At 53.6% G+C, this 23,022-nt stretch overlaps 1 protein-coding gene across 13 annotated transcripts in view; it reads right to left on the bottom strand.

The window, feature by feature from the left end:
• Positions 1 to 244: 244 nt before the first annotated feature.
• The window catches only part of Tns1 (tensin 1), a 194,249-nt gene continuing 171,471 nt past the window's right edge, over positions 245 to 23,022 (bottom strand). For all 13 annotated transcript variants that reach the window (XM_005395673.2, XM_013519827.1, XM_013519826.1 and 10 more), the window contains 11 exons: positions 19,492 to 19,690; positions 15,452 to 16,446; positions 12,441 to 12,527; positions 11,568 to 11,699; positions 11,103 to 11,195; positions 10,230 to 10,307; positions 8,670 to 8,741; positions 8,271 to 8,439; positions 7,338 to 7,406; positions 6,952 to 6,984; positions 245 to 4,840 (listed from right to left, as the gene is read on the bottom strand). In XM_005395673.2, the coding sequence (XP_005395730.1) occupies positions 4,696 to 4,840; positions 6,952 to 6,984; positions 7,338 to 7,406; positions 8,271 to 8,439; positions 8,670 to 8,741; positions 10,230 to 10,307; positions 11,103 to 11,195; positions 11,568 to 11,699; positions 12,441 to 12,527; positions 15,452 to 16,446; positions 19,492 to 19,690 (2,072 nt within the window). In that variant the 3' untranslated portion in view covers positions 245 to 4,695. The remainder of the gene's footprint in view (positions 4,841 to 6,951; positions 6,985 to 7,337; positions 7,407 to 8,270; positions 8,440 to 8,669; positions 8,742 to 10,229; positions 10,308 to 11,102; positions 11,196 to 11,567; positions 11,700 to 12,440; positions 12,528 to 15,451; positions 16,447 to 19,491; positions 19,691 to 23,022) is intronic.

Genomic DNA, 23,022 nt, shown 5'->3' with positions numbered 1-23,022 from the left:
CTCAGCCACTTGGGCCCAGAAACCTCCCTCCTTTTCTTTTCTTATGTGAATTTGAGTTTCTCTCGCAGCTACAAGCCCAGGCAAATAAGTCAGAGTGGCCATGAACCAGACCTGGACGGTGATGAAGCTGCTAAGGGGATTTGGGGTGAGCCGACCAGAAGGGACCACTGAAGCCCCACGTACCCGGTTCCTGGGAGAGGCCCCCTTTGCACCCTCCTCCAAACAACAACGCTGGATAACAGCATGGATTTCCTTTAACTTTATCATTTATAAAGCCATACAATGGATCGCAAAGAAACCAAGCAGCTGTACAGGAGTGGGTGGCATCTGCGTACATTCATATCCAGGACAAGAGGCAGAGGGCAGGGTTTGTACACGGTGGTGGAGGTTATAGGCACAATGATACAAAATATAAAGTATATTTCCATCTATATAAATACACAGCCAGGGAGGGGAGGATGCTGGGGTGTTCTGCTTCTCCCGAAAAGGGCCTGGGAGGTGGGGCGGGGCAGTGGCGGTGGTGTAAGGAGTCTCTTACGTTTGTTTTGATGATAAGTCAGGGAGAAGAGGAAAGGTGGAAAGGCAGCATGCACACCAGATGTGCTATCACACTTGGACCACAAACATGGAGAGTGTCGCACTGTTTAACACTGACAAGGGGACACACTGGGATGTCACTGCACAAGACCCTCACTGCTAGGAGGAGCCTGGGTGTGGCAAACAGAGCCAGGTCCTCCGGCCTTGCAGATATTTTAAGAGAGAGGGGACAAGAAAGAACAGCTTGCCTGAGCCCACCCTGCATGGCTGATCCTTTCTTCAATACGGAGACCCCACTGATCCGCGGCCCTACAGGCCTTGCCTCCTGACTTCTCTCCTGGCTGGGTCGTATTGAGCTTGATGCCCCAACCCCTAAGTTCCTAAAGAGATGAGCAAAACATCTGCACACACACATCCACACTTGCACGCGCGCACACACACACATCCTGTTACCCCTGCACAAGGACACGTGAGTCTCAGGGTCCCAGGGCCTGGGCGTGGGCAGGAAGGTGGCACTGAGACTCTGCCCCCAAGCTCTGCAGGACCCCAAGGGAGGGGTAGCGGTGGGACGCTACCTACTAGAGCTCCTCAAGCCCTGAGGCTGGGAAACACCAGATGAGGAGGATAAGCCCGTGAGGCAAGATGCACAAAACCCAGGGCAGGATGGACTCCGGTCACAGTCACCGGCCCCTCTCCCTGCCCTGGATAGCAGGAGTCTGCCTCACCTCCGCCCAGACCCAGCGGAGTGCGGCACAAGGATCCCTGCTCCCTTGCGGGAGCCCTGCTAGAGAGGGACCACACACAGCCACAGTGTCCCACTATCCTGGCTACTCCTGAACACCCCCCAGGAATCCTCAAAAAGCCAGGAGAGAAGGAATCCTGCAGTCACTGTCCACGGCCTTCACGGTCACCCGTGAGGGGTCAAAAAGCCTCTCCAATCCTAGAACACGACATCTGTCCCTCAGATGAGGGAACCAGGACTCCATGGCAGCAGGAGGGGCACTCTGTCACCCTTGAAGCTGAGCACACAGCTCCTTTTTCTCCTTGTCTCCCTCTAGGGTCACAGCTCCTTTGTTCTCAGGTCAAGCCCATCCTGCTGAGGGAAGAGCCACAGGGTCCTTCCCAGGCCCACTCCTTGCCCAGCCGAACTACAGATGTCCCTTCCCTTGCCTCCCAAAGCTGAACAGACCGGCGATGACAAGGCCCTAGGCTGCCCCAGGGACCTGTGGTCTGGTCGCAGCACCATGGGCAGGCCACGTGTCCGCTACTCCTTCTGTTCATTCTCCAGACCTTCTCCCATCCCAGCTCGTGTTCAAGACCAGACAGCACTCTCCTTGCTGACAAACAGACTCAACAATAAACAACAGCAAAAGAGGTCAAGAGAGGGGAGGGCAAACATTTACAAAATAACGAGTAAAAGTGCTTTGTTTAAAAAGGAAATCTTTGGCAAGAATAGACTGCAATGCAGAGTGGTGTGCGTGTGTGTGCACAGGCCTACTTGTGAAACACAGGACAGGGAAGGGAAGCAGGCTAGTATGCTCCCCACCAAGTGGGGCCACTGTGGAGACTTGGGTCCCTTCCCATCTCCTTTTGGAAAGGCCATCCAGAGGTCTGCTGGGAGCGAGTGATCAGTTGGCCAGTGCAGACCTGGTCCTTCCCGCGGCTCACCCACAGCTCCAGGGCTCCAGCTGGAGTGCATGGGCTGCACACTCAGAGGTGGGTGGCAGGTGGGAAAGTAAGGGTGCAGGCTGACTCAGTCCTGGGCTCGGGTCAGACTGCTAGTAAGCCTGATGCTCAGCCCGGCCTTGAGTGTGGAGAGGACGCCCCAACCCAGAGGAGCCCCACAGGATGTACAGGGAGACAGGGTATTTACAAAGAAAGAGGACAAGGAGTGTCTCCTTCTACCTTGGAACAGGACTGGGGTTTACTCCTTACTAGGGAAGAAGGAGAGGGGCTAATCCAGGCATCTGGCTTGAAAATCTCAGAAGGAAGGGCACTTTGGAAGGACCTCGATCACTAAGCCCAAGGTTTCACCCTTTGGGAAGTGAGGGCCAGTGGGGCCTCTGACCCCGCTCCCTACCAAGCAGACACTCTCCTTTCCAGCTCCCTGAAACATAAGATCCACATGGACATAGTTCCCTAGAGGAGGAAACAGCACAAGAGAAGCGCACACCAGTGGCCACACACTCCCGTGTCCAAACAGACTCACACACTTGCTAGGCCCCTGGCGAAGGGGGGCTCCCCAGACACCCAGGGAGCTGCCCACTGGCCCCTGGCTTGCCAGAAAACAAGGGCACATGGGGGTGGAGCATGTGCACCCCATGCCACTGAGCCCCAGATGTAGCCTAAGGAAGGCCAAGGCCCTGGCAAGGAAACCACTGGCTCCTCCAAGGATAAAGGGCCCTGTATTCCAGGCTCTACTTACACATAAAAAAGGGACAGGAACTGGTTTATGCCCAGGGAGGCCATAAAGCAATATGGGAACACAATAAATACTTCCTGTCAATTTACCTATTCTTTTTTTTAACCTTTTGTTATATTTTATTAGCTTACAGATTCTGTCAGTATGTCTCATGTATATATTATATATATTTATATATCAGTACAATGCCTGTTCCTAGGGGACCCCTGTAGGCTTAAGAATGAAGTCCTGATCAATTTTCCTTCTGGTTTAGAGGGCTTGGGAGGTGGCTAGGGGGGTTCCCAACTGTCCAAATGGACCCTAGGCCCTTTGGGCTAAATGTACACACTGCCCTCTGTTGTTGGGACACCATGGCTCCGTGGGGGAACCCAAGGCAGAAGGGGAAACAGCAAGGCTTTGGCATTGTGGGTAGGCTATGTGGGGCTCTGCTAGCAGTCTTGGGAGCTCTCTGGTGTTGGCTTCGATAGCCCAGCCAAAAGGGTGCCTGCAATGGTCAAACCCCAAAATATTTACAGAGTGGAGGCACGGGTGACAGGCTTCTCCCTTGGTGAGCAGGGCTTTAGGAAGCAGGCTTCCCAAGGTGGGCCCCAAAGTGAGGACCCTGCAGGACAGAGCAGAGCAGGGAAGATCCGGAAGGCTGCATCACTAGCCCCCCCACAAAAAAAAATCATGCAGGTGAGTAAATCTGAGATAAGGCTGGTGCTAGGGCTCCAAGCCCAGGAACGGCAGACAGCTGGGAGTAAGGCAGGTCCCAGGCCCTGGCTGGACAGCTCATCCAGCTCACACACTGCGGGGAAAGATGCCAGAGCTCAGTGGTCACCCTTCCTGATGGGTCTCTTCCCAAGACTACAGACACCTGGGTCTCCTCTGCCTCAAACCAATGCTCCCCATTGAGACAGAATGGGGTGGGCAATGCTGTACAGCAGGTCAGCCCCTTCTACAGGGTCTCTGCATAAAAGAACGGGCTGGTGGCACTCAAGGCCTCTAGAGGGCAGGTGTGGGGACTAGGACTCATCATCCTGGGTGCTCCTGCAAGACAGGGCTGCTGTCACCTCCTTGACGTCTGTTACCCCCAGCCTAACCTTTGGGTCTTATGCACATGTGCCACGGACCCAAGTGACACACAGCAGTAGAGCTGTTTGTGATTCTAGCGGACAGGAGCAGATAGAAATCAGTGTGTGAGGATGTGGGTGGGGATGTCTATGCACCCACAAAATCATACAGCAGAGGCCTGGCTCAGAACGGAGGTGTCTGGTCTGAGATACTTGCAGAAAGCAAAGTTCCACCACTTCCCATCTGCCGCTGGCCGTTTGGCTTAGGAAGCTACCTGCTTCTCTTAGGATTTCTCTTAGCTCGATTTCTCCTCACAAAGCAGGGTGGTCAGGGACACAGATCTTCTATCCCTCTGCCCCAAAATATGGATCCCAAGGAGGCCTGTTGGTGCACTCTGAGAAATCCTTTCTCTCAGAGGGGCAGGGAGAGCAAGGGGACCTGGCTAGTTTGGGAGGCTTTGGATTTTGCAGTTTCCATCTACCCAGGGGAATCTGAGTTCTTCTCCTCCATCTTTTCTTTCTTTCTCTTTCTCCCCCTCCCCTCCACAATTCACTTCCCTCTCCCCATGATGCACTTTCTTCTCTCCTCAAAAATTGGTCCAAAGTCCTCCTTCTGGGTTCAAGGTGGTCAGGATTCACGGGTCCCCTCCCAACTGCCCTGGCCTGGGCAAGGGGTCTGGGCATTCATCTCTTCTGGCCAGCACTCAGCATGACCTTGGAGACAAAGTTGACGATGGCAGAGGCAGGCTGGTTGGGGTCAAGCTCAGCAAAGAGGTGGCAGGCGTTGTCCGTGGTGCTACCCTGCTTCCGGGCAACGAAGCCAAAGAGCCTGCAGGGGCAGGGAAGGGAGACAGGCTTGAGGTGTGGGTAGGCTACGTGGGCCTCTGCTAGGAGAGCAGCCCAGGTGGGCCAACCTGCCCCCAGCCCTGCAGCCCTCCAAGCATGAGGGACTGGGGCTGGTGGGAGCCTCTCTGCCCCACTGCAGCGAAGCCCAGTCCTGGGGACAGTGTCTCTCTTTGTGTTTCAGGGCAGCAAAAGTTCCCCTCTAAGGGGTGGGAGGGGCGGCTGGGGGTGAATGGGACACTGGTGAGCAGGGTGGGGATGAGGCCAGAAATAAATCGGGAACATTCCTAGACGCCTCAACCCTTCCCCGCCCCACCCGCCCTGGCTGGTCCCGCATCCAACACAGCATAGAAACAGAGCTGCCTGAGGCCTGCCAGGCAGAGGCGACCGCCACAGACACCTCAGCTCTCAGGATCAGCGCAGCAGAACAGGCAGGGCCCCTGCCCTACACACACGCACACACACACACACACACACACACATACACACTCCTCCGGGGCTCATGGGGCGAGAAACCCAGAGAACGGGAGGGAGGGACCCCATACCTGTGCCTTTGCCCCTCCCGCACAGAGACTAGAGTGACCTAGAGTTCTCTCCTTGCAAAACAGAGTTAAAAATATGAGGGCAGAGAACAGAATGTGAGCACAGGCCTCTCCCTCCCGGCCGGCATGTTGCTAATTAGAGCAGGATGGGACAGCGGGACAGCTGGAGATTCCAATGGAACCCTCTGCCTGGGACAGACGGAGCTAAGATTAGCAAGGCTGGTTCTGCTGCCCGGTATGTGTGTATGCGTGTGTGAGTGTGAACACACAGAGGTGCACACACCACACTCACATAACTCCACAAACATATGCACACTGCACCCCCACATACATGTGCGTATGCCACACAAATACCTACACACTTACTTGCACATATGACACACACAAACAACAGCCACATTACACACACACATAGCACGTATGCACACACACTTTCACGCATCACACCTACAACACAGCACACACATAACCCACAGTTGCACATACCACATATATACACAGCACACACACAACCCACAGTTGCACGTACCACATATATACACAGCACACACACATGTATCACACACAAACTTGTCACACACACACACACAGCCCTGTACTTCCTACAGCTCTGCTCTGCCAGCTCTGTTTCTGGGCTGGGCATGACGGGCCGAAGGCTGGGTGATACCCAGCTGGAGGGGAAGTGGGTCTCGGCGCGGCCCTCGGCACCTCCTTTCCAGGCTGGCTAGGACTGTGGTGTTGCACAGATGTCCAGGCAGGGAAGGGGCATCCCCAAGCCTCCCGCTGGAGGGAGACCTGGCCAGCTGTGCCCGCCTCACTCTGCCACCTGCCCTCTCTGCAAGCTGTGGCCTGCCCGGCAGGCTGGAAGGGACACAAGGAGGGAGCTTCAGGGACTCAGAGTTCCTGATGATACTCTGATAGCTGAGGATCGCTGAGGGCGCCCGCCTTCCTCCCAAGCAGCCTCCCTGGAGCCCCCACTGTTGATTGTGCCCAGATCACTGCCAGGCCCATCCATTCTCCCCCAAAGCGGTCCCACTCTGCCCACTTCCAGCTCTTCACTGCCTCCTCCCTGCCTCTGTTCTCTTCTCTTTCTTTTTTGTCTTTTTGAGACAGGGTCTCACTAAGTAGTCCAGGTTGGCCTCAAACTCACTGTGTAACCCAGGCTGGTCTCAAACTCACAGCTATCCTCCTATCTCAGCCTCCCAAGTGCTGAGATTACAAGCAGGTGCCACCACACCCAATTTATCTGTTTTCTTATTTCTTTATTCAACAACTGTTCATTAGCTGCACCTACCCGTGACAGACCCACCCTACCTCTGGGGGGCTTGCAGCCTGGTCATGTCACCGCCCTCCCCTAAAACAGTCTCTCTTTGTTCTTTCTCCAAACCTTCCCAACTCTGTCCCTGCCTAGACACACTCCCCTGTGAACACCGCCACAGATGTGGGTAGTACTCTCTTTCTCCAAACTCAGTGACCTTGGCAGAAAGATCCCTCCTGCCCTTCTCAGCCCGTCCCCTGCCCCAGTCAGCTGGCTGGGGGGAGAAGCCACACTTACTTGGCAGGGGCACCTCCCTCTGTCTTCATCCACCTGTGGAGAAAAAGATGGTCAGGGTGGACCACTGCACCTCTCCCCAAAGCCCTGTCTGCCCAGCCCAGACTTCTGGGAAGGCAGAGGAGCTCCTCTTCTGAGAGACAGAAGATAGTGCCTTCCGGGTGCGGAAACAGAAACAGACTGAGGATCAGGCACACGCAGAGGGGTGGAAATGGGTCTCTGTGGCTGGAAGGCAGAGAAGGACGCCCAGCACAGTGACCCACACTCCCCGCACCCCCAGACACGTGAGCATCTTCACACCAAACCAAGCACATATGCACGCACACGCACAGATGCACAAGCTGGTGAGACAGAGCTGGGGGGCGGGGAAGGGGTCTAAGGAGGCTTACTTTCTTTCCTGTGGGTCCAGGTCACAGAAGGTGACAGTGTTGAGCGGGTAGTGTCGCCTGAAGAAGAGCCTGCAGCGTAAACACAGAATGAGTGCCAGAGTGACTGTTTTCCCACATTCTCTCTGCAGGCCAGGCCACCCTTCCACCATCTGCACTTGTGGTTGGTCCACACACCTCCCTGTTGCTTATGAACAAAATGGCTTGAGCCATGACCCCTGGGGACCTGAACAATGGACAGGGACAGTTACATATGCCACAGAAATGTGTCTCAATTGCTGGGGAAAAAAAACCAATGCTAAGGAATGAGAAATAGGGGTTCCCTGGAGGAAGAAGCAACTCAGCTGGGAACATGGTTAGGAGGCCAAGAAGAACTCCGCTCCTAGAAAGCAGGGGCCTTTTATCAGTTGTATCTGTGGCTGAATACCCAGTGCAAGCAAACCTCTGCAGGATGGATGGATGAAAGGATAAATGGGTGAGGAGAACAGTGGGGGATGAATGGGTACAGGTGGGTGGACAGGTCAACTGGTGAGTGGATGTGAAAATGGATGGATGAACTGACGGATGGATGGATGGATGGATGGGTGGATGGATGGGTGGGTGGATAGATGGATGGGTGGATGGGTGGGTGGATGGGTGGATGGATGGGTGGATGGGTGGATGGGTGGATGGGTGGATGGGTGGGTGGATGGGTGGATGGATGGGTGGATGGGTGGATGGGTGGGTCGATGGGTGGGTCGATGGGTGGATGGATGGGTGGATGGGTGGATGGGTGGACAGATGGGCAGATGAGCTTGTTAGAAGAATGGATGTAAGATACATGGTACAGGAGGGTAACAGGAAGATAGGTACAAGAGATAAATCTGTTGGTAATTGCGTGGGTAGCGGGGCTACAGCATGGAGAGCCCAACAGAGAAGCCCAGGGAAGAGGCTTACTTTCTCTGGTTGTCAGTCAGTGTGATTCCCTGGGCAGAGACTTTGAAATGAACAATGGTGGCAGCTGGCGTGGGGTCAGCAGCCAACGTCTCCGATATGGCTTTCGAGATGGCCTGCGGCCCGGTGAGTGACTCCATATCCACAGAGTTGACGAAGAGCACATTACAGGCTAGAGGAAACCAAACCAAAGAGAAACTGTGTGGCTGGCATGGGGAGGGGACGATACCCCACAACCCTGCTTCAGGGAGAAGGTAGCAGATGAATTTCAGGCCAGCCTTCAGCCAAAGCATCTGCACATAGAAATGTGATCTGCCTTGAGACATTTGGCTGGGCAGAGACTTCCAACCTGCTGTGGCAGGAGGGGACAGGGCAGGGACCCAGTCTCAGGTGACCACTCACCGGCTCCTTGCTTCAGCAGGTCAGCGGTTGAGTTGGCAGAGCCCGAGCTATCTTTTGATTCATCTGTAGGGTCTGAGACAAAAATCCAGCTAGTAATTAAATCCCTAGAACTGGAAAGAAGCGTGCATTTGGCTAGTTCTCTAGAGAGCTCTGCAGTACACTGTGTACTGAATATTGCTTTTCCTCGCAGGTCCTGGCAGTCGGCACCGGGGTTACATACAGTCCGAGTGGTCAACGGCCGCTGGAGGCACTCAGCACACTGATGCAGAGCTCTGGAATCCAGCGGAGCTGGGCTCAAACCTCACCCCTCAGCACCTGCTAAGTGTCTATAAAATGCGGATGACGACAGGGGTGCCCACGTCACTGCATTTTTGAGATATTCCATTTACAGTGTTAATCCCAGTGCTTGACAAACAACAAGCCTTCAAGCTTCAGCAGCTGGTGTTGCTGCTGTGGTTTTGTACTGATGTGTGTTTGTGTAGATGAACGTATGCCCTCATTCATTAAACCACCAACACAATACCAGAATCATCCCCAGGTTAACAAGAATTGAGTAACATGCCTGTTATCTCAGCACTTGGTAGGCTGAGGCAGGGGGAGCACCATGAGTTCAAGGCCAGCCTGGGCTACATAGTGAATTCCAGGCCAGCCTGAACCACATAGTCAGACCCTGTCTCAAAAAATAAAAAAATGAAAATAAAAAAGAATTGAGTGACATATAGGTTAAGTAGCTTGATTTTATCATTTCACAGTGTGTACATATGTCAAAACACATTAGACATTGTACATAGTGTAATTTTTATTTCACCTATACTTTAATAAAAATGTTTCTAAAAAGAAACAGAAAAAAATAAGAATAAGAAACAACTCTTATCTATACCAGTGCATCTTATACTTTGGTGTGAAGACTTGTTAAAACAGATTGCTGGGTACAAGCCAGAGTTTCTGATGAAGAGTCTGAGAATATTTTTCTCAGCAACACCACTGATGCTGCTGAACCAAGGACCACACTTGCAGAACTGCTGGTTTATACAACTTAAATACAAAATTTTGTAGCTACTAAACTACTACAGTAAATTCCATTAAAATATAATTTAATTAGTGTCAACATTGTGTGGTTAATAATGTTATATCAGATGTATCTGAACTTTAAACTAATAATGTTAGTCAGTTATTACCAATAATTCAATGAACTGGATAGCGATTATCAATTAATATTAGAGGCTTCACATCAACCTCAAGAATATCTCCTACTTCTCAGGCCTCCCCTAGGAGGAGGCTTTTTTTCTGTGAACTCAGTAGGAATTTCTTGAAGCCACCACAGCATTTTCTAGAACAATCTGGAAAGGTAATTTGTGTATGCTTCTGGAGCCAATTTTTTAAATGAACTTTTCCTTCTTTTTCAATAAGGAAAAAAAAAAGAGAGTGGTTTTGAGTTTCCCATATTGGGAAGATGACAGGTGTCCTTCAACCCTGGCCCACATCCTGGAGTAACTGGCAGGGCCGGGACCGGAAGCAGGCAGGTCAAGGACGTGCAGCAGGAGCAGTCTCGTGACCTACCTCTGTTTGGGATGACCAGCTTGCAGGGCAGAGCCAGCGGGATGATGGAGTGCTGGTAGACCAGGGCAGACAGGGAGCCTGCAGGGGTGAGACAGCCTTTCAGGGGCTGAGCAGGCGAAGAGAAGTAGCAACCACACCCTGCCCCACCACGCAGCATCTTTCATTTTATTATTGCCGAACTGGAGTTCAAATCTAAGCCCAGAGCAAGCTGCAGAAGTGCTCTTCCACTGCACTACATCTCTAGCCCTCAGGTTTTTATTACCTCTCAGCCCTCTAACACAGCTTGAAAACTCACTTCCTTTTATCCAAGGAAGAAGATTCCTAAGTTCATTCTGGAAGTCACAAGGCAGCCTAAAACTTTCCTGTACAGGAAGTCCCCCGCACACACATCTCTCCAAAGTCCCTCCAGTTAGCAGGGGCCCTCTCAGAACAGGACAGCAGAAGTGAGAGAAAATTGTGGAGTCAAATCCCAGCTCAGTCCCTTACTACCTATGTGTTCTTGGCTAAGCCTAAGTTTCCTTGCGTGCAAATTGAGGACAGTGACATTTACCGCGCAGGAATATTGTGAGATCTGAATTGGTACAAGGCAGCTAGATGGTGAGTGCCACACAGTGGTGGGCAGTAAGGGCAGATGTTGTGACGGTTGTTCTAATTACAGTTATGATCGGTCTCAGTGGGGCAAGACAACATAGAAAGGAAGCTAGTGGATCAAGGAGCCGCTGTTCAGAGGGAGGAAAGCCACTGCTCCTCTTTGCTGCCAAGTCTGTGATGCACGAGACTAGCAGAGCCCATGAACCTGGGCAGACCCAAGGGCCCCCGGGACAGGGTTGAGACTGCAGCCAGACCACAGTGACAGAGGCAGGAGTAGCTCACCGAAGTTTGGTTCGTTGGGGCAGCCCTTGAGCTTGACGCCCCTGGGGCCAGTCTCTATTAGGAAGTGCCGCACCAGCTCGTGGGTCATGTCTCCTTCAGTGAAAGGGAAGAAAAAGTTGGTCACTTTAGTCTCACGGCACCCTCCACCCAGCTCCCAGCACTGCTTCCCAACTTCTGCAGGCTGTAGGGACAGGATGGGAGGAAGTGTCACAGAGACAAGATAGCCAGAACCCTGCAAGATAGACAGCCACTCACTCCTCTCCAATCCCTCCAGGAAACCACCACAGCCCCGGTGACCCTGCTTCCCTGTTCTCTGACACCACCTTCGCAAGCCCTAGACTCGCTCTTCACAAAAGTCACACTTATAAGGGGCCAGATCCCGTCAGAGTTGGCCTCATGCTTGGCACCTACACCCTTGGCACCTACACCTAGCACCCGGGATTGAGATGTTAATGTCCCAGGCACCTTTTTTATTCTGCTGCATGATGGTTGGAGGCGGTGAAGACACCTTCATGGCCAGCCCATAGGCCCCTCGGAAGGAGTGACTGTCACGGATGATGAAGGCCCCTGGCTCCTGATCCTTGAGGAGCGCGATGGCTGAATTGGGAGGAGACACAGAAAGAAGAAGAAATAAGCAATTGAGGACACTGGCTTTGCCTAAGTCCTACAGGGCCTACCAAACTTCATTCTCTCAGGTGATGGTCTTGAATGTCATCCTGTACCAACATGGACAGATTTTTTCTGTAAGTGTCCATACATTAAATATTTTAGGCTCTGCAGGCCATGCAGTCTGTTGCTACTACTGAAGCTTACCTCAGTGGTAGGACACAGTCAGAAGGCACATAGACAGATGTGTCTGTGTCCCAATAAAACTTTATTGGGACAAACCCAAACAGCTTCAGGTGAAGCTTCATACCCAGACTTTCCTTGAGACCCTGACATGGACTTCCTCTCATACCCAGACTTTCCTTGAGACCCTGACACGGACTTCCTCTCCATTTGCAGTATTTCCAACTTCAGTATTTTTCTTCTGTAAAATGCAACCTTCTCTCATAGAGCTAAGAGCACTAAAGCTTCCTATTATCTTGGCTGATCCTTTTCCTTCCTAAGGAAACCATGGCTTTCCTGGATCCTTCCAAGGAGCATCCACAACCACTGTTTCTGCCATCCCCCTTTTCCAGAGGAAGTGCTTCTTACTGTCTGACTTTATCCCACCCGCCTCTCTGTGACCAGCACCTACGCAAAAAGGAACATGTCCATTCTGTTTGTTGTCCTAGGCAGACATGGCGGGCAGCAGCCATGAGGGACCACAGATTCCCCAGTACATCCAGCACTCACCCTGCTCTCTGGAGATCTCAGGCTTATACCAATACTTGGAAGTGTCCTGGACAAATTTCACTTTAGCCCGTGTCTCCGGGCTGTTATCTAAAGGAGAAGAAGAAAGGGAAGTGTTATGGGTTGAATTGTGTTCCCCAAAGAGATACACTGAAGAACACCTAAGACTTATGAATGTGGCCTTCTTTGGAAATATGGTCATCAAATTTTGCAGATGTCAATAAGTGAAGATAAAATTGTGCTGGGTTAGGGTGAGCCCTGAGTCACTGAGACTAGAGTCCTTAAAAAAAGGGACACAAGGACAGCACCATGTGAAAGCAGAGGCAAAGATGGGCTGACACATCCACAAGCCAAAGGACACCAAGGATGACCCACCACAGGAGGAGCCTGGGAACAGGCCTAGAACAGACTCTCCCCTGGAAGCTCCACAAGGAACCAACTGCCAAAACCTGAACTTTGGACCCCTCACTTCCATTCCTATGACAGAATCCACGGCTGTAGCTTTAAGAGCCAAGTGTGTGGTACTTTGTTATGCAGCCCCAGGAAACCAACAGAGAAAGCTAGTGTCCTCCAACACTGCTGAGTAATGGGAGGAAGCGGTCTTCTCACCCCTGCCTCCTGCCAACCATCCGTGGTGGTGAGCTGCCGTGCTGCTGAAGGGCTGGCCTGACATTCTCACTGAGCCAACCAGCAGCCTTCCCCCACCTTGTCCTCTTCTTCCAGAAGATTCTGGAGTAGTCGTCCCACAGCTTCTTTGCTGCAGGCTAAGACACCCTCCCTGGCCCCTTTCCCCAACCACAGCACAACAGCTGAGAGGACGAGAGCAGAAAGACTCATCCCTGCCCTGCCCTGCCCTGGCCTTTCCCAAAGCTGGTGTCCCGCATCATGGAAGGCAAAAAGTCCCTACTGCCCTGGGACACACAAAGAAAAGCTGGCCTAGAATCTTGAGTCTGTGTAGCTGCACATAACACATATAACAGGTTACTGTCAACCGCAGTCCCCACGCTGCACTACAGAGCGCTAGGGCTTGTTCCTCCTGTCTGTGCTCCTTTATCTTTTGTCACAAAGAAAATAAAAAGGGCCTGAGGGCTAGGGATTTAGCTCAGTGGCAAAGCGCTTGCCTGGCAAGCGCAAGGTCGTGAGTTCGATTCCTGGTACCGGAAGAAAAGACAAAAAAACAAAACAAAATAAATAAATAAAAAGGGCCTGAGGGCTAGGGATTTAGCTCAGTGGCAAAGCGCTTGCCTGGCAAGCGCAAGGTCGTGAGTTCGATTCCTGGTACCGGAAGAAAAGACAAAAAAACAAAACAAAATAAATAAATAAAAAGGGCCTGAGGGAAGAGGAGGAGGAAGAGGGAAAAAGGAATATTCCATTCCACATTTTTCCTCCCCAGTGTTTGGGAAGAGACTGGAGCTGGGGGGAGGCCTTTGCCAAGGATGTTGCTGAGGTGGGGAGCTGACCGGGAGACCCATTTCCAGGGCTCCATCCATTTCCTCCGTGGTTTCCCATCCTCAGGTTCTGGGTTCAGTCTGTGGAGGCTGGGGAGGAGGGGGAGAGATCAGCTCCTCCACTGGGCGAGGCAGCTGGGCCATGCGAGGGCTGCAGGCTACTTGTCCCTGTTCTGCAGCCCCAGCCCCTGCCGCCATCTGCCCTTTTAACGAGCTTTCAGAGGCGGCCGCAGTCCCGAGTGCCTTCCTATGTTGATTCCAAAGGCTATTTTAAGCAGGGAAGATGGTGGGAAACAGGAAACGTCCCAACTACTAGAAGTTTTGCATCCTTCAAGGAGAGGGGCTGGGAACCAGATGTCCCCAGTAGGCGGCAGGAAGCAGGGGGGTGCAAGGTCACCCTAGGTGTCCGGATGCGGCAGGCTTAGGGCAGGACTGGGGAACAGCATGGGGAGAAGCTGGGTGGCCAGCCCCTTTCAAGACTGCCTGGGACACTTTACATCTGCCCCACACATGCGGAGCCTCAGGGCCACTCTGCACACAGTCAGAGCAGAGGGCAGCTTGAGAAGCTGAGGGAGACCCAAAGCCCTGACCTCTCTGATTTTATATAATGAATGCTCTAGGGCAGAGGTGAAGGTGCCAAGTCCTGGCTGAAGAGCTCACTGTGCAAACTCGCATGGGCTTCCAGGAAGTCGAGAGGCTGTGGGCTCTCAGAAAACGTCCAACCCCCAGCCATGACCCATGTCACATCTGGTAGCCAGACCTACTATCACTGAGGTGCACAGTGGGGTCTAGCAAAAGGCATAGAGGCCGTGTTCAGAAGGCACGTTTGTGAAATTATGCTATGTCACAACAGCCCTCGTGATAAGGACACACAGTCAGGCACAGTGAAGCGAGCCTGTAATCCCAGCACTCTGGGAACCTGAGGCAGGAGGAACTCAAGTTTAAGCCCACAGTGGACAACTTAGCTAGATGGTGCCTCAAAATAAAAAACAGAAAAGGACTGAGGATATAGCTCAGCACAAAAGCTCAATCTCCAGTTCCAGAAAAGAAATATATGGACATATAATAAAGATAATCTACTAATGCTTTAAGAGCACTGGTTTTGGGGTAGTGTGGACCTGGACTGGAAACCTAGCTCTACCACTCATTAACTGTGTGATTCTGGACAAATGACAAAGCCTCTGGAAGCCTCAGCTTGCTCCTACAGCTTGCTCCTACTTTATGAGGGAGGCATGAGGATTAAGGAAGGCATGAGGATGGTACTTAGCTCTGAGGCTGCCGTGTAACAGGCGCCCAACAAACAGCTGTGACAGTGCTGGTCGGGACAATGGTTATGCTATTATTATTTTCATTACCTTCACCCTCACTCACATCCTCACCACAGCACCCACATTCACAGCCACATTCTGAAGACACCCTCCAACTCCTATTACACCGACAAGGAAACTGAGGCCCAGAAGTCAGCGACTCCCCTGAAGTCCTCTGCCAAGGGTGGTCAGGACAGAAGTCCTAACTCAGGCTGATCTGTCAATAAAAGAGGGGACAAGGGCAGGAGGAGAGTTCTACCTGGCATGGAGTACTTGGAGAAGTCGGGCAGAGTGTGGGAGAAGGAGACCGTGCTGCCCCCACTGGGACTGGACATGCCACTGGCGACGGGCGAGGAGGACACCTTCCCATTGACGGTGGCGTAGTTGGGGAGGCTGCCAGCCCGGTCTCCCACTGACATCCTCCGCTTCTCTGGTAGGGCTGGGGTTGGGCTCCCTTGGCGGAAGGCTGCAGGATCTGGTGAAGGTGAGGTGCCAGGGCTACTCAGGCCAGGGTAGTAGGCAGGAGAGACGGGGAAGGAAGGTGTGGAAGGAGCCTGGTAGCCAGAGGCACTGCTCTGCCGGGAGAGTGTGGGTCTCCGGTCCTCAGGAGTAGAGTAGCCACCATAGGCCACATGCCGGTCCAAGCTGGGGCTGCCAGGAACCACAGATCCGGACCCTCCCAGGTGACGGCCCAGGCTGGGGCTTCCAGGGCTGGCTACTGCATTGCCATGGACACTGGGGGCCAGGCTGCCTTGGTGGGCTCCGAGATGCCGGCCCAGGCTGGGGCTCCCTGGTGTCGATGCTGCACTGCTCGGGTGGCTGGAAACTGCATTGCCATGGAAACCAGGGCCTGATGGACCCATCACTTGGCGGTGGCTCAAACCAGGACTGCCAGGGGCAGTCATGCCAGGGTTGATGGCTCGCCGGCCAAAACCAGGACTAGGGGGAGTGTTGGTGCCCACTGTCCTGTGGCGGGCCTGGGGGCTCCCTGGCACCATGTGGACGCTGGCCACGCTGTGCTGAGGCCGGGCCTGGCTCTCCGGAGAGGAGTTGAATTGCTGAAGAGAGTAGTCAGGGCTGCTGTAGCTGCTACCCACGGTGGGGAGAGGAGAAGGGCTCTGGTAACTTCTCTGGGCCACAGGGCTGGGCTGGCCCAGGCTGCCGGAGCGGAAACTGGAATCCAACAGGGGCTGGGTGGGTGTCCGGGGGCCCTGATCGCTGCTCTCCCCTGATGGGAAACTTCCCACTGAAGTGCTAGAGAGATGACAAGTGGAGAGGTCAGCACATGGCATTTAATGAAAGGGGCTTTCAGTGAGTCCCCAGGCTTCCTTCCCGCCACAAATACCAACAATAAGAGCTCTGCTCACAGCATCTTAGAATATCAGGGGTTTCACACATTACCTTGGGGAACCATCAGAAGAAGAAACTGAAAGTCAGAGAGGTTAAGCAAGAAGCTCAGAACCACGCAGCTCCTAAAAGTCCACATTATCCACTCAGCAGTATGTTTCCAAACTCACTGATCCCACTGTACCTCACTGACTCTTGAGCTGAAGGAATCTCCACCACCCAAACTGAAGGTGACTGTGCTGTTAGGGTCTCCAACACCACAGAAACTCACAGTGGAGAGCGAATCAAGCCATCTGGCTGCTGTTCCTACCGTGGCCCACACTGACTCAATTCCCCATGTGTGCTGCCATCATCCTTAAACACTGAGAGAACCCCCTGGGCTTCACTCTCAGGTGGCTTCGGAATCACAAAGAAATGGAATCATGGGGGGCAAGTTTCACACTGGGGGATTTCAACTCATTATAAAGCCTGCTTTCCAGCCATAGTACCTGACCACTAGTGAGTAAGCTACCTTGAGTGGTAAAAAGGCTCACAGACCTATTGGCCTGAACGCTGTGAAAGGAATTTCCTCCATGGGGAAGTTAGGTTAAATGAGTTCAGAGGCCCCTCCCAGTTCTAAGATCCTGATAAAATTCAGTTCACAGGGGAGTGTGTCTGGGGTAAGAGCCACAAAGTTTCTGCTATCAAGTGAGTGTGGGTCCATACAGTGACACAGCATAATACCCTGGCCTGTGGGCTAGGAAACCAGCATTTTCCCTGCTACAAAAGTTTTCCATGTGGAAAATAGGGGCTGGATGAGTCAACCCTGCTTCACTCCAGGTGTAAACTCCTCCCCATCTATGACACAGCAGGTGAGACATGGCTGGCAGTGCCTGGGTGAACAGCAGCTACGGAGGTGGCAGGCAGACTTGCATCTAGAGCCCCAGCGAGGAAAGAAAGGTCCTTACACAGCCGCTGCTATACTCCCTGACTGGGCCAGCTGGTCCCTCCCTGGGCTCCCTGGGTAGCAGGAACCAAGGGCAAGGAGGTCAGAGACCAGGCCAGGACAAAGTCAACCCAGTGGTCTAAAGGGGGCAGAGCAGAATGCTGCCTCCTGGTAGCAAGTAAAGTGAGGAATGAGAGAGGCAACAGGAGGCACCAGGCATCAGCAGCACGGGGATGGGCTGCTAAACCAGAGTTCTGGAAGATCGATCCCAGAGGAGAAATGCTAGCTTCCGGACTCCTGCAAAGAGCCAACACTACAGCAGGAGGAATCTGGGTGAGGAGCAGGGAGGAAGTTCCCAGGGCCAGGTCTCACATCACATCAGCCCCGGGGCTGGGGCGAGTCAGGGAAATCCCCAGCCCCAGGCCTCCTCAGCACTGCAGCCTCTGCCTCCGTCAAGAAGCTAGGGAGGTGCGTCAAGAAGCTAGGGAGGTGCGAGGTGGACTGCGTTGCGGGGGTGCATGCTTGGCTTGAGGTTTCAGAGCTCCCCCAGCTGCCTTCCGACTTGGGGGCCTCACTGCGCGGGGCCAGTGTAGGTGAGCAGCAGCCTCACCCACTGGGCTGCTCACAGAAGTGGGAAGGAGGAGGAGTCAGGAACTGTATGCCTCATGGAATCCCAAACCAGGACAGGGGTGCGTTCGAGAAGGGATGCTCTCCCGTTCTAAGACAAGTTCCTGCCAGGCCAGTCCTCCTCCAGGCCTGGCCCGAGCCAATCACAACCTCCCTTTCCTAGGTCATTTCCCTCTCCAAGGAGTCTTCACTCCCACGCGGTCAAGCAGCTCCTCCCCGCTCCCAAGTATGGGCCCTCTCTCTCTTAAGCCGCCAGCAGGGACCGCCCAGCTCCCCTGCCCATTTCTGGCTTCCCTCTGAGGCGCTCAGGTGGATGCCGACATCCATCCCCAGTCACCTCGCTTTCAGCCTGCAGGACCTCAGCTGCCCATGCCCCATCCCTCACACCCCCAGGCTCGTCCCTCTGTGCCATTCTTCCAAAGTGCTTTCTCTTTTCTTCACCTCTTGATGCCCTGCTCATCCCCCTGGCCTCCCCTGGCTCCAGCCCTCAGAAATTCCCTAGGCTTCCTTGGCCAGAAAAAAGCGCCTCTGCTCTCAGCTCCAAGCCCTTTCCTTCTCTGCCAGATGTAGGCACATCTGGCTCTCATCCCAAGAAGGACAGCACCAGGACACAGGAAAAGGGCGAGAAGATAGAAAAGAGGGCTCCAGAACCATACGCCTTTGCGCTGAAGCCTATCTCTGGGACTGCTTAGCAGGAGGACCTTGAGCAGGCAACTTCATCTCTGCGCCTCAGTTCCCTCTCCTGCCAAGTAGTAACAGTGCTTACCTCCTAGGGTTGCCGTGAAGATAACTGCACAGAGCACACACGGCAGTGCCTGGTGCCCAGGCATGTAGCACTTACTACATACACTGCCAGGTTTTATTTCTTTTTAAATTCTTATTGACTTATTTCTGCGGTTCTGGGGATTGAACCCAGGGCCTCTGCACTGAGCTACAACCCCAGCCCTTTTATATTGTTTATTTTAAGATAGGGTCTTACTAAGTAGCTAAGATCCCCAGGCTAGGCTAAAACTTTCAATCCTCCTGCCTTAGCCTCCCAGAATGCTGAGATTACAAGTGTGTGCCAGCATAATCGGCTTTAGGTTTCAAACTTGGAAGAAAGACCTTGCATCCCTCACGTGGGTCCATTTCCCTCCTTCCATCACCAGAGTGGATGGGTGGGGTTGAATGCAGCCTGCTGGGAATCAGAGCTCACTCATCCCGGACTCCCCACAACACTCAGGGCTCAGGGTGTGCTCTCTCAAAGGGCCACGGTGAAGTAGTTCACAAGGGGCACAATCCAGATGTGATTCCTGCCCATCCACACCCTGGGCAGCTCCACCCTATGCAGATCCTGAGGCCCTCCCAACCCAGGCCTGTACTCTCATCCCTCACAAGCATGCTCCCCACTCCCGGCTTACCTGTCGGCGCTGAGGATGGGGCTGCTGGTGGAGAGGGGGCTGGGAGAGACAAAGGAGCTGCCCCGGGTGCCGTTCCTCAGCAGGGTCTCCTGGCCATGGGCCTGGGCAGCTGGGGCAGCGAAGCTCTTGGGTTCAGCATCCTGAGCTTGGGGCCCGGCCACTGCAGTCCGCGCCACTGACTCTACATAACTCCGGGGCTCTGGAAGGGGTAAGGGGACAGAGACTGAGTGCGGATCCCCAGGGGTGGAATGTGGACATCACCCAACCTGCCAAGAAACACAGCCTGCCAGTGTCCAGCCTGGGGAAAAGACAGCTCAGAAAAGGTTCCCTATGATGCTGGGGTATTTTCCCTGGGGGGACTTAAGACAACCTTTAACCTGGACCTGGCATGGAGAAGCGTCCCCAAATGATACTCCAGGCGCTGCCTCTGCACATGGCCATCAGAGAGTCTTCCCCACAAGTACCAGGACATCTGTCCACGGCTGGGGTCCTTGTGCCCCCTCAGTGCCTTCCATGATGCTGCAGCCCACCTCCAGGCCCCGCGGGAGTCTGTGGCTGTGGGGTGGACACAGAGCTCTGCCCTACCTCAAGGCAGTCCTCTGCACACCCAGAATCCAGAAACAAGCTTGCTCACCTAGCAACAGGCCAGGGCCGGTGAGTCACACCCAGCAAGACACCACCCACCTCTGCCTCACACGCTTAGCATTCCTCCAGAGAAACCCGTGCCAGATGGAGCTGGACATTCTGTGCCCACCTCTGGCATTTGTGCAGCGCTGGTCAGCTTACAGAGCACATTTACACACATTATCCCCGCTGGTGTTCAGAACAGCCCAAGCAGAGGCTGCGAGGGAGGGAAAGAATCAGAAAGGCCACTTTACAGAGGAGTCTAAAGCCAGGAAGTAAAATGGCAAGAGGCACAGCTCCCAGCCCAACACTTGTCCAACATCCTCCACAGCCACTGAGGCCGGCCCAGGAACTAGCTCGATGCTAACAATAAGAGCAGGCAGGGCACTCGCTTGCTCCAGGAATGTGATCAGGAATGGCTGAGGTTCCCCTGTACCTGCAAACCTGGCACAGTCACTATCTGACCTGGGAGAGCCCAGGGTTGAACACAGATAGAGCCCGGTTCTGCCACACTTAAGCATTGGCTGAAACCAGCCAGACACCGAGAAGCCGGCACCTGTGCACCCCTACGGCTTGGAGCCTTCCACTTTTTGCTGGTCAGGACTGTGATGGTCACTGAGTCAGTGAAAAAAGCACTGGGATAGAGGCACCTGATATAGGAAGCTCCCTCTCCTGAGCTCCAAGGAAAGCTCATTTAGGAAGGAGGGATGGCAAGATCTCTTGGTAAGAGCCCAGCTTCCTTTCGAGGTGGCCCAGGCCAGATTTCCTCTCCCAGACCTACAGGCCTCCCCCGCACAGACAGAGGACCGTGCTTCCGGCCATGGCCCTTTGCAGAAGGGTCCTAGAGGCCTGGGTAATGCATGTGAACAGGGGTGGGTGCTGGGAGGTCTATTCCAGGTACAAGGCACAGGATACCATAGGTGCAGCCACCCGGGTACCTAGACTTGTGAGATGAGCCAGCAAGACCTCCTGTCTTAAAAGCATCCCTCAGCAGCCCAGGCTACAACCCACCTCAAGATTTCGCAGGCCAACCTGGCACCAGAGGATTGGGTTCTGTGCTAGACAGGCAAAGGTCCTCCGACGCAGGGCCAGAATGCGTTTTTTGTGAAGGACCCAGTGGTATATGTCTTGGGTGTGGTGGGTCAGGTGTCTCTGTGGCAGTTTCACAACCCTGCTGTTGTAGTGTAAAAGCATCTGTAGACAACAACTGAGTGGGCACAGCCGTGTTGTAATAAGTTTCTTTACAAAAATAGGTGGCAGGCGGGATTTGGCCAGCTGCCAGTTTGCTGACCCATGATCTAAACTGCCTCATCAACCCACAGAGGTCGAGTGATTTCCCCACAAAACATAGGCAGTCAGTGGACATGCACACCCTTACCCCAGTGCAAGTTCTGAGTGCCCCAGAGTGGGCCCACAGTCTTATACGGGCACCTAGAGCTGACTGTCACCCACCCACAGCCTATCAGCCGGAGGAGTGCCAGCTCCACAGAGGTATGCGGAGGATAAAATTAGCAAGTGATCATGTGAGAAAAGTAGGATTTGGAGAATGTAAATACTTTGCCCTGGTTACACAGCTAGCAAATGGCAGAGCTGGCCCAGGAACCAATCAACTGGCAAAGAGCCCGACCCTCCCGTGAGCACAGAACCATCTGAAATTTGGGAGTCAATGGCTCAGGGTGGCTTTAGTCTAGGGGAACTGCTCCTCACCCTGGGCTGATAACCCAGCTTGGCAGAGGGACCGTTGGAGGGCACTTCATCTGCAGAAATGCTAAGATGACCAAACAAAGCCCACCCTCCCCTCCCATTCCTCACTGCCCCATCCATCTCTCCCTCTGAACCCTTCCCGGCCCTTCCAGATAGATGCTCAGTGCAGCTCCACCCAGTTCGCACTGTGCACAGCACTCCTACTTCCCACCTGAGACAACACAGGGTCCACCTCCCCTCCTTAAGTGCCCAGAGCCTGCCCGGCTAGTAAGTGTTTCCAGTACCTCATACAGAGCAGATAACTTCCCCTTTCTGAGCCACAGAAAGCCAGAGGAGTTCTGGCCTTGGTTTGTGTCTGCCCCACCAATCCACAGATAAACAATCCTTGCCTCCGCCCCATGCAGTCAGAGGTGTCCAAGAAGACCTAAGAGACCCACGATCCCTGGAGCTCAGGCTGGAAATGATGCAGACGACACTCGAGAGTCTGTGCTCTTTTCTGCCCTACTTCTCTGACCTCATCCTCTCTCAGCCCTCATCTGTGTCCCTGCAGCCTGGCTTTCACCCACCGCGTCACCCCCTTGTCCTATGGCTCCAGGAGGGACTAGCAGGAGATGAGCAGGAGGGAAAGAAGTCAAGGGTCAATGGCTGCTCCCTTTACACAAGGCCACAGTTGGTCACCACCAGCTGTGCTGGTTCCTCAGGCCTGGGGTGGCAATGGCTTTCTCCTCCTGCCAGGGACAGCACAAGGTACGTGACATTCTTCACAGATTTGCCCAGACTTTTAAACAGTTCATTAAACCCTCCTTTAGTTGCGCCACTGGAATGAACCATTGGCTTTCTGCCAAGACCTTGACCCACACATTGGGTAAGCAACACCAGTACTCTACACTCCCCCTTTGAAAATACTTGTACCCCTCTACTAAACAGGAAACTGCAGGAAGGCCCACGGCTAGCTTCTAGCCTGCCCAGGAGCTACAACCACAAGACTAAGGACAGGTCTACATGGCGGGCTGGTGAACAGTACATTAGAAGTCCGACAGGTGGAAATGCGAAGCTGGCCGTGTCCTCACGGCCTGTCTCATGGCCACTACCCCAGCCACAGAAAGCCAGAGGAGCTCTCCAAGGACTACGAGCCTGAACTTGCGGGACAGGACCGAACTGGGGAGAAGGGGCAGTACGTGAGGGTGCCATGATGTCAGGAGA

The sequence above is a fragment of the Chinchilla lanigera genome, unplaced genomic scaffold, assembly GCF_000276665.1.
Source record: "Chinchilla lanigera isolate Chin_1 unplaced genomic scaffold, ChiLan1.0 scaffold00052, whole genome shotgun sequence".
NCBI lineage: Eukaryota > Metazoa > Chordata > Mammalia > Rodentia > Chinchillidae > Chinchilla > Chinchilla lanigera.
Note: the sequence above shows the minus strand (reverse complement) of the source record. Positions and strands in the feature narration are given on the sequence as shown.